This window comes from Leucopleurus acutus (genome assembly GCF_964270905.1).
Source record: "Leucopleurus acutus genome assembly, chromosome: 9".
NCBI lineage: Eukaryota > Metazoa > Chordata > Mammalia > Artiodactyla > Delphinidae > Leucopleurus > Leucopleurus acutus.
The window spans coordinates 95,069,821-95,084,525 of NC_139144.1; the positions used below are offsets into that span (position 1 = coordinate 95,069,821).

General features: G+C 48.2%; 1 protein-coding gene across 2 annotated transcripts in view; it reads left to right on the top strand.

Annotated features, from left to right (window-relative positions):
- The window catches only part of TBXAS1 (thromboxane A synthase 1), a gene marked incomplete at its 5' end in the record, with an annotated part of 149,540 nt that overhangs the window by 98,253 nt on the left and 36,582 nt on the right, over nucleotides 1-14,705 (top strand). For both annotated transcript variants that reach the window (XM_082846987.1, XM_082846988.1), the window contains one exon: nucleotides 388-702. In XM_082846987.1, coding sequence (XP_082703113.1) covers nucleotides 388-702 — 315 coding nt within the window. The remainder of the gene's footprint in view (nucleotides 1-387; nucleotides 703-14,705) is intronic.

The following is a 14,705-nucleotide window of genomic DNA, read 5'->3' on the forward strand; positions in this document are numbered from 1 at the left end:
CCAGGTTCTCTCCATCTCAGACAACCCTGCAATGAAAATCCTCGTTCCTCTCGAGCTCTTTAAAAGCTGCGTGTGGACTTCCCTGGCAGTCCAGTGGTTAAGATTCCGTGCTTCCACTGCAGGGGGTGTGGGTTCCATCCCTGGTTGGGGAACTAAGATCCCACACGCTGCACAGCCAAAAAAAAAAAAAAAAAAGAAGTGGAAATATAGTGTCCCACACATGAAACCTATATAATGTTATAAACCAATGTCACCTCAATAAAAATAAGAAATTTTTAATAAATAAATAAATAAAAGCTGCGTGTGCACATCTTCTTTTGTGCTCCAAGAAGCCTCTCTTATGTGACGCTAAGGCCAAAATATGCTCTTCCTTCTTTTGTTCCTTAGAGGCGGAGAGATTTCCTCCAAATGGTCCTGGATGCCCGACACTCCACCACCTCCGTGGGTGTGGAGAACTTTGACATGGTCGGGCAAGTCTTCTCCGCCACTGAATGCAGAGTGAACCCTTCCCAGCAACACCAGCCCAGACTCCTGTCCAAGCCTTTGACTGTGGATGAGGTGGTGGGCCAGGCCTTCATCTTCCTCATCGCCGGCTACGAGATCATCACTAACACTCTCTCTTTCGCCACCTACCTCCTGGCCACCAACCCTGACTGCCAAAAGAAGCTTCTGAGAGAGGTGGACCATTTCAGCGAGAAACATGTGAGTACAGCTGTCCATGCGATTGTATGTTCATAGAAGTGAAACTTATTTTTCCTAACCATCTTGCTAAAATCACATTCTAAGTTTATAAGGATGCCATGGCCTGCCTTCCCAATCTCTCTGGGTTAACGAGTAAAATGGAGTGCTCAGAACAACAGGGAAAAAGAAAAAAAAGAAAAGAAAAATTGTCCCATGCCTTCATGGTCTGGGGTGGTCCATGAAACCAAGCCTGGCTCAGAGAAGCTGCAGAGTCCCGGGCAGTCAGGGTCAACGATCAGGGATGCGGAAGGAGGTCTGGTTTTCCAATGCTCTGTCTGTGGGGTCTTCATGCTCAGGGAGGTGGATGTGAGCCGGGAAATGGAGCCAAGTGGAAGGCAGAAGCAGGCCTAACGATGGACCAAGTCAAAGCCGGAATGGAGATGGGGGCAGTGCTGAGGAATAGGTCTGTGATTGGAGTGATGTGAAACAGGGCCAAGTCCAGATTCTAGATATTCCTTCTAGATGGGGCTGCTCTTTGCTGGACTGGAAGCAAACTTCCAAAGGTGCTGAGCTCGGCTACTGTTTTTTCTGCTTATGTGTGTACTGCTTTGACTTATGAGTTGTTAAAGAAAGTCATTTAAAAACTCTGCACTTTCAAAGGAAGACCACCATAATAGAAATCTTTCTAGTACATTCTGATGCAATGACTATTACATTCACAATGTTGGGAGGAGGCCTGTTCCGTTATTGGAACCGTCAGAAATTTTTTTCATATATTGAGCTGAAAACTGCTTCCCAGGAAATTCCACTTCTTTTTCCCACTGGGGAAAGTAGATGCAAGGTGAGGCTTTCTTTTGGAAACTGCACTACCTGTGTTACTAATTGCCTCAACTTCTGGCTCACCACGAGCTTATGGTCCACGTAAAGTTCTGTGACGTTATGACATCCGCCAAGCCCGGTGTCCACAGTCCACTGCTTGGACCATTGATCTTCTGAGCATAGGTGCAAGAGTTTCGATTTATCCTGATTATTGGGCAAGTCAGCCAAAATAATTTCGAATCCTGATTCTACCATCTGTCATATTAGCAATTCCTCCGGCTCTGTGTCATCTGAGACTTGCTAAGCATGTCTCCTATTTCATCCAAGTCATTGATTAAAATGTTGAGCAGGACAGGTCTTCCCTGCAGGTTGACATTGATCTATTCATCAATATTCTTTGGGCATGGAGTCTCAACAAGCCATGAATCCATTAACCCTACTACCTACTTCCACCACCCGTCTCACCCCATTTCATAGGTAGTTGTGGGATTTTTTTCAGTTGAGGAGGTCAAGGAGGAAGGATCAAAGATGACTGGGGTACATTACTGCAAGAGAGATAAGGGGAGCTGAAGGTATATTAGGATGCAGTTAGGGCAGGAAACAAAACCCAACCCCAAATGATTTAAATACACACATAAAAGGAGGGAGGTACTTATTAATACAGATCACTGAGCAGCTAAGGGGTAGATGTGGCTTCAAGCAACTCTTTGTCAAGGCTCAAAGATGCACTCAGGTCCCAGTTTCTCCCCACTTCTTGTTTGCGCTTCCTTCATACTGGTCCCACTCTCAGTTGTGCCCTCGTCTTGAAGCCCCAAGCAGCCTGCTAAGAACACCTGGGACTACAGGTTTCCTTGCTCATAACCAATGGAGAAGAGAGCCTGTGACCCCAAATTCTCAGCAAGAGCCATCAGGTTCACTCTGGTCAGAATGCTTAAGTCACTGCCCATTCTTGAACGGACTGTTGTGGCCAGGGGAAGGGGGGCATGCATGGGCCTCAGTCAATCAATCCCACCCCCAGAGTCAATTGTGCCCAAGTCAGACGTCTGCAGAACTTGGGAGAGCGACCTCCCAGAGGAAGCTCCGACAGCTATCCCAGGAAGGCGGTCAAGGCAGGAGAGGGAATTTAGCCCCCTGGTCTCAAATAAACCAGAAGGCCGGTCAAACTGAAGACTTTGGAAGCATCTAGAGAGCGGTCAGCCATGTAGTGGACACGGTAGTGGCCTGGAGAGGGGACAGCAGCTCTGAGAGGTAGAAGCCATGATTCTCACCTTCAGGGACTTTAATTGCCCAATAAAACAATAAGTTATGTCTATTTCAACAATCCCTCCTTCCAAATGCAATTCTCCAGGGCAACAGAAGGTAGCACTTAATCAGGTCTAGAATGTGTGGTGTCATTCACAGAGCTCGGGGCTCCGGGAGTCTGTCCCCCTAGCTACACTGGTTATGTTCACCTGCACAGGGAGGGTTTCCATAGGCCTTCATTCAGAGGCCCTCACGCACACAACCCCTTACCTCTGACATGGCCTAGACTGACCTTGACCTCAAGGAGGGTGATACGATCTCACTAAACCCTGGCCTCCTTCAAATCCCCCCAGCCTAGGATGGGGGCTTCTTTCCCCAGAGAACGACCTCCCGTGGGGCTGTGCGGAATGCACATGGGCAAATAAACAGATTTCAGGAGGTAAAGTTTTTCAAACCTTAGTGTACATAAAATCATCTGGGAAGATTGTTAAGATGCAGAGTCCAGGGCCCTTCCTGCAGAGATTCTCATTCCATAAGTCTGGGCCAGGGCCCAGGAACCTGTATTTTAAATACACATCCCAGGTGATTCTGACGCAGGCGGTCCCTGGTTCCACCTTGAGAATACAGCCTTGGACTCTCAGGGTCCAAAGCTCTGCCCCAGCCATGAAAGCCCCTGGGTCATTTTCTTTCTCTAGGTAACAGGTGGGACTGTCTCTGAGAAATGGGAATATATAGAGCTGGTCTTTTTAAAAAATAAATTTGGTAGTCACAATAGTGTTAAAAGTTGTATAGCCTTGCACGTGGTACACACGCAATAAATAATTTTAGGTTCTCTTTTTTCTTTTCTTTTTTTTTTCTGTAATCAGAGTTCTGTTAATATGGGCCATCTGTCAGAACATGGAAATGCAGTTTCGATGTTCACACATTAGATATTTTCCTGAAAATATTCCTGAAAATTTGCATGTAAAGTATGACTTGTGATAATTTTCCTGCTGGTTTCCATTCAACAAATATTTTCTGAGTGCCAGTTAATACCAGAGTCAGGCTCCAGACCCTACATCCAAGGATGTTCTGACCTAGTTCTTCCATGATATCCCTGTAGAGTCCTGCACATCTCATTAGATGGTCTTGTATTTGTCAATGAGGTCACTGGATTTGAGCTCTAGAGTTTCTCTTCCCTGAGCCATACCCTTTTCTTTAGCAATGCCCTAAGAGAATCCAACAAAAGCTACGCTTTCTCCCCAAGAAAAAGTATGTATATGTGTACTGTATCAGGATTCTTTCTGCTGACAGTAATAGAAAACTCAACCGAGGCTGGCTCAGAGAGTTTATTGACCCACGTAACTGAAAACTCCAGAGTAAGCCTGCCTTCAGGTATGGCTTGACGCAGGGGCTCAAACTCCGTCACTGAGACCCAGGTTGCTGTCTCTCCCCCTCTCTCAGCTCCAGTCATGCTGGGCACACTCCGTTCTTAGACAGGATCTCCCCTAGTGGTCTCAAGACAACTGTGTAACCAGTATGTTGAACAGCCTGAACTAAGTGAACATGGAATCCTGAACACGGAATCCTTTTGTGTTTTTTCCAATTATTTCTTTTAAATATGCTCTGGCAAATCTCATCCCCTTTCCTTGATGATACTTCGGACAGATCGCAGAGGTTTCTGTTCCCTTTGGCCTTAAATAACTCAGCAGTCTGGTCCAGGTTAAAACTTCAGTCTCAGATCCAGTTCAATGCCCGTCCATCCCCTTAGCTCAGGCTGACCTATGGCCTGAGGAAGCTGTCTGGGGGAGGCGGTGTGGTTTGTTCTTCACCCACCTTCCCCTCCTTCCCCGGTGTCTCCTGTACCCCCATCTCCTCCCAGGGGTGGGGCTTCTAACAGATCCCTAAATCCTGCCTGAAGGGGGCTTCTCTTAGCCCCTCCCCTGTGGTATGAAGGTGTGTGGCCTCTGGTATGAAGCGGACGGATGCAGGCGTTATTCAGAGGGCTGGCTCCTGCGACCACCCCATACCCCCACAGTTCCCTGATGGGGGAGGGGCTCCTGCCTCACAGCTTCTGGGTGCTGGGGTCTCCTGGTGGCAGCCAACCCTCTTAAGCAGGGTACTGGCAAGGTGGCTGGAGCTGACCAATGATGCCTTGCAGTATCTGAGTGGCACACAGGAGTCATACATCTTGGCCACACCCACAGGGGCTACTCCCTCTGCTGTCCCCTCTCTGTGCCCTGACATCTCTCTCCAGTTACTTTTCCTTTGCTCAAATAGGTAGAGAGGGCAAATGAACAATTGTGCTGCATCAGCAGACGGCCGCCATGCTCAGGTGGCTGCCTCGTCTCTCTAGGAACGGTTCTTTTGGAGCGCCCCCCGACCTCCTTGACTCAGGACAGGAGAACTCTTCTCCAGGCTGAAGACCCCTTGCTCTGATACGTTTTCCTTAAGTCCCTCTCATCTTTTCATGGGCTGAGGATAGGGGCAGTGGAGAGCTGGTTCAGGTCCAGCATGAAGGAAGAGTCTCTGTCCTGGGGGTTCTCAGTGAAAGTCTTGCAGCATCTCACTGATAGACACTGGGTCATGCGCCTGCCTCTCAGCCCATCACCGGGGCTGAGGGGAATATGATGCTCTGACTGGCTTAGACCTGGGTCACTCCCCAATCCCTGGAGTTGGTGCCACCCAGAACTCAAATGGAGGAGGAGTGGGTCCCTAAACCCCTGTTACTAGAAGTGGGGTGAGTGGCTGCTAGGTGGCCAGAAAACAGTGTGTCCACCCATGTACATGGAATCCATGCTCTCCAGATTAGAAGCTCCCACTTTCAAATTCTGTGCTGTGCAATCCCACTCACCTTTCCCCTGAACGTGTAAAACCAAGCTTTCCAAAGTGGAAGGTATAAATCCAACAGTGACTCGTACTGCCTGCTCTTCTGCACTGCTAAATGATGTGTACTTCTTGTAAATCATGTGGTCACTTCACACCAAGTGTCTGGCGATGGCCACAGAGCCAGCCAATGCTTCTTCATGGGTTAGAGTGATGCCCGGGTTGGCAGTTGGCCTTATAGCATCCTTTACCAGTGAAGATGGGAAATTGTCGGTGGTGAGGCCACTAATTCAGGGGCTCTCCTTGAACAGAACTACACTTCTGGCACATATAGGGACACTCCAAGGCCATCCTTCACTATTGGGGATTATCTTGATACATGCTTTACACCCCGCACATTCAGTGTGGTAATACCCCATCTCTCGCCACCCTGTTTGACTCAAGTGGCCTTGACTGCTTTTCTCCTTTCAGGGCAGAGATCTCTGTTCCAGTATAAAATACAGCTATAATACAGTCCATAACGCATGCCTCAGGGCTGCTTCTTTCTAGAACATGTATGTTTCCTCCCAAATCATCTGGCTTTGGAATTGTGTCTGGCCTCCCCTCCTTTCACAAAACTTTCTTTCTCAAGTCACCAGTCTCATGGAGAACTCTCTTTTTTCCCCACGTGTTTCCTTAGTCATCTTAAAGGGGAGGTACCTTCAATAGGGGAGGAGTGGGGAAAGATTTGGACCATTTGGGCCACTTGTAAAATTGAGAAAACACACAAATTATTTAATAAGACCTCTGCAGTATGGCTGCTTCATTGTGTTCTCCAATATCTAATTTTGAAAAGGATGAGAAGGAAAAAAAAAAAAACACTTCTTTCCATATAAATTGTTTTTGCTGTAGCTTTAGCACTTTATGTTGAAATTATTGACTTTTGATCTGGCTAAACCATTCTCTTTCCTTCTCTTTGGTGCCGGACTGTGGCAGCCAAAATTTATGACCCATCTTCCTTCTGCTTAATTTGTTGTTGTAAATTTATCACCAATTGGACTAGATTGATGCACAGCCCCTCTTCAGGATAATTTGAACACAGTTATGCCTTAGAAGGAAGGCCAGATTCTTACAACTTCTCTTGAAGAGCTGCTTTGTAACCACTATAAATACCTAATTAAGATACAACTTTTTCTCTTAAGGATAAAAGAACATTCTATGCTGGGTATTTCAGCTGATTAGCTCATGCTGCTAATGTGAGCAAGGGTGAGGATTTGTTCCTTGAAGTAGCCAGAGGGTCTCAAAGGAACAAAGCATATTCTGTGGCTACACACTCACACACGCACGCACACGCACGCGCACACACACACGCACGCAGCGTGCACGCGCACACACACACGCACGCACGTGCACACGCACGCAGCGTGCACGCGCGCGCGCACACACACACACGCACGTGCACGCGCACACGCACACACGCACGCACGTGCACGCGCACACGCACACACGCACACACAGAGTCATTTTGCCCCATCCAGCTGTTTCATAAATACACGTCCTTTTTCACAGGGGTAGGGTTGGGTGGAAAAACTGTGAATATCTTAACACAAATTCATCCTCACTGTGGAAAAAAAAAAGTCTCCCAGTTTGGATTCCACTCAGGGTCAATCTTCAGGGCCATTTTCACAGGGAGTAGGCCAATCTTAAATTTGATTTTAAGATTCAAGTGAAAAACTGGAAATGGGTTTTTCCCCATTGAGAAGGTTTCCTGCCCTATGCCCAGGTCTGCTGGGGCCCTGCTGTCTGACAGTTCGGGAGGGGTCCACTCAGCTGCTCCCCTGATTCAATCTCCCAGCCACACGGGGCTTAGTGGTTCTTCTGGAAGCTTCCCTTTCCTACAGATCCCATAATAGTACAACAGAACACAAAGCAACGAGGTACAAAGCAAGAGATAGGAACAAAGAACAACTTAGAGCTCTAAAGTCAAACTGTGAAACAAAGACGAGAACCGGGACGCCGGCACGGTGAGGTTAGTGTCAACAGACAGCAGTACCAGCCTCAGAGTGGAACGCCTCAACATATAACGTACACATGAATCCCCTGGGGATCTTGCTAAACTGCAGGTTCCGATGCAGTAGGTCTGGGGTGGGGCCTGAGACTCTGCATTCCCAACGAGTTCCCAGGTGACGCTGATGCTGCCAGTCCGTGGCCCACCCTCTGAGCAGCCAGGTTCCAAACCCTAAAGACTGCACCTCCCTCCGTTGTGAAGTACGTAACGAGTATTTCTTTCTTTCTTTTTTTCTTTTTGCGGTACGCGGGCCTCTCACTGTTGCGGCCTCTCACGTTGCGGAGCACAGGCTCCAGACGCGCAGGCTCAGCGGCCATGGCTCACGGGCCCAGCCGCGCCGCGGCACGTGGGATCTTCCCGGACCGGGGCACGAATCCGCGTCCCCTGCATCGGCAGGCGGACTCTCAACCACTGCGCCACCAGGGAAGCCCAAGTATTTATTTCTAATGCTAGCTAAAGTACTGACGTTCTGCCAATGATTTACCTTTTGTTAATAAAGTAAAGCAGTTCCAAAATTATTCCAACAATAATGGTTTCACTCTCACTTGACTGAGAGAGAGAGAAAGTGATGCAGGAATTAATTCTGGATGTGTCTTCAGAAGTGTACTGCCTATAACCCTTTTGTGTGTTATGTTATACACTGTATTCTTACAATAAAGTAAGCTAGAGAAAAGAAAATGTTAAGAAAATCATAAGGAAGAGAAAATACGTTTACAATACTGTCCTGTATTTATTAATACCATAAGCTTACTTCGCCTGTTTACAAGACGAATCATCTGTCAGTACCTGCATCAGTATTGTTTTATATGATACAAAACACTGTAGATGTTATAGGTGCTACTAACACTAGACATCAAAAAGGGAAAGATAATGTTAAAAAGAAATTCATATTTATTTACAGGTATAATGATTCATGCATTGATCATGAAGAAGCAGCAACATGCTTGCTTTATGGTAGCCTCGCCTATACACTAATCAGTATAAAATTGTGTATGGCACACAGTATTATAGTCACATTCATAATACAGTATTGGAAACATAGTTACGTTTTTTAAAAAAACCACTGACCCATGATGACAGGTTGATACAGTTTCTCCAATTATGAGAGAAGCACACTGTATGTAATATAATTATTTGAAAGCAAAGTTATAGAAGAGTAAGAAAACTAACACATTATAAAATTTTATATTAAATGTCACCTTTATGCCTGTGTAAGGATAGACTGGTATCTACATATATTTCATGCGTGCGTGACATACCTTTTTCTTAATTTTTTTGATATTTCTAGGCTACGTGGTTTGTAAGTTTTTTCAAATTGTCGCAAATCGCCAACAATTTTTCCAAAATATTTATTGGAAAAAAACTGCTTATAAGTGGACCCGTGTAGTTCAAACCCGTGTTGTTCAAGGGACAACTGTAATGTCCTCCGGAGTCGGGGCTGGGGATCTGGTGGGGAGCTTCTGAGTTGATCTAAGGTTGTTTTCAAGGCAGATGAAAGGGGCAACCAAAGCCTTCTCTCCAGATTCACGTGTAGACTGGGCATCTGTCACATTCGACAGGCACCCACCTGGCTGGACCTCTCAGGCAGGGAGCTCCATCTGGACCATATGCACCCCTAATGAGCCCTTGGTGTATACAACGGCTCTGGGTGTCAGTTGAGAGGCCATGTCAAAGCACCATGGTCAAAGAGAACTTCCCTGATGCTCTCTCCCCGGGGGCCCAGAGCAAAACCTGTGCCGCAGAAGCAGGGGCTGCCGTGGGGGAACCCTGGAACGTGTCCAACTTGCTCACTTCCTGTCCTTCTTTCTGGAAGCGTCTGACCCAGAGAAGCAGACTCTCTCACCCTTCCCTGGCATCCCAACAACTAATACCAGAGCAGAGAAGTCTTGACAGCCTACAAGAGGGGCCTCTCTGGTGTGTGCCTGGACCTCCATCTTGGAAGTTAAGATTTGTGGCTACTGCTTCCAAAGCACCAATTCTGGGAAGGAAGAAGGAAGACAGGATGGGAGGCACCTCTGTGCCCCATCATTAGACAAGGCAAGAGTCTCCAAAACAAGGTGAACAGCTAACCTGGACCGGGGACAGAGGCCCCGGTTTTAAAGTTCTCAGATACACACACCACCCAGGGCTCAAACTCTTCCACATCGGCTGGAGACATTCAAAGCCCGTGGCCACAGTGACCCCCGGGGAAACTGACCCGCTTTGACTTTGAACTGCCCCCAGGGGCTTCAGCGATGGCAGCCACATCCCCCGGGCTTGTGCCGTCCAGAACTCAAGAGATTCGGGCGGCTCCCTGGCCGCTTGCTGTCTTTCCTCTCCCTCCTCGTCCACCCCATTTCTCTGTTTTCTCTCTTTTCTTCAGTGTTCGCAGCACCATTTAGCCTTCTTGCTCTCTCTCTTTCCCGGATCCTTATTCTGGCTCTAGGATCCAGAGAGACACAGAAGCTTCCCCACTCCGCCCTGTGACCCACTGCCAACTTGGGAGCCCCTGGCCATCCCAGAAGCCTGTAACTGCACAGTGATGTCCCACTATGGGTGTGCTGTGGGTGGTCACGTGGGAGGCTGCTTGGAAGCAGGAGGGACTTGCAAGTGGGCCTTTCTGGGCCACCCAGCTTAACCAAGTGTGGTACTTCCGCACCGTGAAGTGCTGTGAATTTTTAGCAATGAATGCTCCAACTCCCGCCCTGCCTTGAGTCCCTGCAGAGCAGTTCCGTCTCCGTAGAGGAGAGGTGACCCGCGAAGAGATGTTCCCCCTGGGAATGGGGCACACCGATCAGCATATATTTGGCATCTTTCATGTGGCGACTCAGAGTATTTTATATTCAATATCTGGGCCTCTAGAGGGGCCAGGCTTTGCAAAGCAAATAAGCTGGTGGCGTTGGTTCACATCAATCCAGGAAAGCGAGAATTGAAAACAAACTTGGGAGAGTGAACGCCACAGGTGAAGCTTGGTGTTCTGTGGGTCCACTTGGCATTGAGCTAGATTCTCAACTGAATGGCTCATTTATTTAACTACTGCTCACATTATGGGCTCTTAAGACATCAAAAGTATGCGTTTTATTCCCAACAATTGGCTTTTGGAATAAACAAATGAACACATACTTTTTTTTAAAAACTTCACTGGACTCTGTTGACCAGTGGTGGAGTAGGAACCTCAGAATGGTGACGTCCCGGGCAAACGTAAAGACTTTTTAGATAAGACTTTTTAGATCTACCCATCGCTAGGCATCAAATTTCGCCATTAGGAGGTGCTTCCTTTGTTTCAACACACATCCATTATTAAATGCCACTGCTCTTGGGAGGGGTGATATACTCAAGTCCCCACTAGGATGTCAGCCCCATGAGAGCAGAGACTCTGCTTGTCACACTGGTATATCCCAGGGCCTCCAACAGCGCCTGGCACACAGGAGGCTGGCGACAATGTATGTTCATTCCTTTTCTAACTGGAGACTAACTCAAAGCAAATTGGAGGGAGGGAGTCGTAGGGAGGTTACTGCAAGCTAGAAGGAAGGAAGCAGACCAGAGTCGGCGAGAGAAGGCACCGCCGAGGGAGATGCGGGCAGGTGAGAGGGCGCTCGAGGCCCCTACAGACCTAGTCGTGCTCCCACAGGGTTCCCATGGGGCTCAGAACTTGTCATGCCAAGGAAAGGAGGGAACCTGGGCCCTCAGGGTCCAAGAGACTTTAGGGGCCATGTAGGGCAGCCTCCCACCCAAGACCAATACCTGAGAGAAGGGCATGCCACTCTGCTTGAATGCTCCCAGGAGCAAAGAACTCACTACCTATCGTCCTCCCATTATCCTTGATGAAGCTCTCTCTTCCTTACTGAGGGCTGAAACCTGCCTCTGCTGATTGCCCACCCACTTGCCTTTGTCCTACTTCTCTCTCAGTTCATGGTATTTGTCCACTAGCAATCAGCAAATTAATAGTTTCTGTCTAGGGGGCCACTTCCACACTCACTAATAGTCTGTCATCAGGCATCTCAGAGACAGAGAGAGGAAGGAAAATTGGGAAATCAGTAGAGGATAAAGAGGCCTTTCTAAAATGTTTGCTTTTGGTCCAGACAGTCCATTTACTTTCAGTTTTCTGGTAAGTCTGTTTTGCCCCAGGACTGTGGACAGCATTACGTTTTGTTTTGTTGTGTGTCGTGTTTTCCTTTCCCCCCACATTGTGGCTTATAGCTGAATATGGTACATGTGACAATATCAACCACGTGAGCCTCCTACTCCAGGCATAGGAATATTCCAGATCAGAGAGAATGTCTGACTCCCCTATGAATTGCAATGTGTAAGGTTTATAAAGTTAAGCACTTAGAATTCTGTCTTTAAAATTCAAATATTTAGATTGGGTCTCTAGGACACAAAAGGCAACACCTGTTTCTCACTCGCTTCATTTGATTTTTTTTTTCTTCTTTTTGGTAGCACAAGTTGAGTTTCAAAGACTCATTCCTTGAATGTTCCCTATAGGAGGAATGTAATTAAACTCCACTGGCCTCCCCCTGCTGGGACCAAGCTGGGGCCAGAGCTGTAGGCAACATAAGACAGATACCCTGCGCAAAGAATCCTTATTGTAAGGATGAGAAGAGAATCAGCCTTCCTCTGGTTATAAGCAAGAAGCTTTAGAAAGCCAGCCAGGCTCTTTTTGCAATGGGCTTAGTCTCCAAGACATTTTAATTAGTAATTTAAGACTGGAAGGAAGAGGATCAACTCCTCACCTCCTCAGTGATAGGCAAGGACTTCAGCTCCACGAGAAACCGGTTCAAGTGCTGAGAAGGAGGGAGGCCCGGCGGGAGGGTGGTTCTCGACAAACTTTTGCATGGAAATGGCACAGCTAGGTATCCTGCCCCATCATTCACTGTGTTTGGGGTCCCACTCGTTGAAGGTGGTTCTCAGCCCTTACCGAGGACAGGCATCGCCTCTTGCTGAGATACCTGGCAGGTGGCGAGCCGAGAAGCGCTCACTTAGGGAGGGGCTCTCAATCACACTTGGACAAACCTCGACTTCTCTCTGACCGAGGAGCACTGCCCCCCAAAGTGCCAGGCCCAGCCCTGCCGAGGGCCCACACGGGGGTATAGAGCTGCTACTCACTGGCAGTGTGACGTGGGTGACTGGCATAATCTCTTTGTTCCTCAGTTTTCCTATCTGTAAAATGGGAATAGCAACAGCGTGTAGCTCATAAGTCTGTCGTGAGGCCTAAGTGAGTGAATCCATGTACGATTCTGGGCACAGTGTCCGGGTGTTTATGTATATATATATATCCCCCTCTACTCTCATCCCCTCTCTGTGCCTCAGTTTCCTTATCTGTGAAAGGACTAGACCTCTTCTCTGCTGGCAGTGATGACGATGATGATGTTGATGATGATGATGATTGAATGTTTACATGCCAGGCCCTAAGCTGAATATTTTACATACAAAAGTTAACTTGATTCTCACGATAACTTTATGAAGTACCAACTGTCACCATCCCCATTTAAATGATGGGGAAAGACAGGCTGTATAAGTCAGGGAGCTCCAGAGGACCAGAACCAACAGGAGAGAGAAAGGGGGTAAGACAGAGAGATTTTAAGGAGCTGACTCCTTCCACTGTGAGGGCTAACATGCCCAACATCTGCAGGGCCGGCCAGCAGGCTGCAAACTCGGGCAAAATTCGATCATGCAACCTTGAGGCAGAATTTCTTCTCCAGGAAACCTCAGTTTTTGCCTTCAGCTGATTGCATGAGGCTCATTTCCTTTATCAAAGGTCATCTACTTAAAGTTAACAGATTGTAGGTGTCTGCCACATCCACAGAATACCTTCCCAGCAACACCGAGATTAGTGTTAGGTTAAATAACAGGGCACTACGGCCTAACCAAATAGGCACAAAAGACTAACCATCACAGAAGCATTCAGAAAATAAGCAACTTGTCAAAGGTCAGACACTAGGAAGGGCCTAGTCTGGACTGGAGCTCACATCTCCGGCCAGTTAATCTCTGTTCTTCTCAGCACTCTCTCTAGCATTCACGAGTCTGCAGTTATTCCTCAATGGCTTGTGCCCCGCCTCGGGGGGGAGGGTCAGTGACGGCGCCAGCATTTCGCTAAAGAGGGGCTACCGGGCTGCCTTTGGAGATGAGTGGCTTGCAGTTGTGTCTGCACCACACATTCATGGCATTGAGAACATGTCAACTGCCCAGGGCACACAGCGTCACTGCCCAACTTTGCCAGCGCCATCTTTGCCCTGTCATCCTGGCTCTCGGCCTTGAGGATAATACGTTTCCCTGGAAGATCCTGGGTTTGTTGGGGCTTTTTCAGGGTCCGTTCTCTGAGTTTATGAATTCTTTCTTCATGGCCCACAGAGTCGAGATGAAGAGCACGGGGACAGCTTCTTCCCTGGTGCTCATACAACCCTGGACGCTTACCCTACGAGGCAGGAACATAGCTGAAGCAGGAACATCGTACCCCCAGGCTGCTTTCTACCTCTGCAGACACCCTTCTTGGTGCTTTTCTCACTTTTCCATGAAGCTGACCTTGTCTCATTCATTGTAGAAAGTTCTCCTCCTGCCATCCCAGACTTTCTCTTTGGGTCCCATGACCCTGGAATTTCTCACTAGCTGCTTTTCCTTGTAGTTCATTGTCACTGTATTCTTTGGTAAAGAGCATGAAATGTGCATCCGAGACGTTTGTCTGGCAGCCTCATTGCCAGCCTGCTCCCCATCTGTCCATCCCTGTGCCACGGTGGAGAGGAGCACTGTCCTCCCTCTGCCCGGGTCTCTGCTGGACACCAGATTTGATGCTCTCCTGGCTGGAACCAGCTGTTAACTGCTGCTGAAGCCATGTGCATCTTGATTTAGGAAAGTCCTTGGGAAATGGTCAAGAGCCAGGGAACAGCCCTGCGTCCTGAGACTGCAGAGGTGCCGCCTGCCCTCCACCCAGAAGTAGGCTCTTCCTGCCTGACCCCTCCCTGACATCACCGCCGCAGGCCGCTGCTACCCTCGGATGCCACACAGAGCAGGACCTCCCCAAGCTCCCAGAGTCTCTGACTGAAGTGGGCTGAGGCCTGGGGTGATAGAGCAGACCCCAGCCCGCCTCGGTGTAGAATCTGACTTCAGGCAACGAGAGACGTGCTCACGGTTCCTC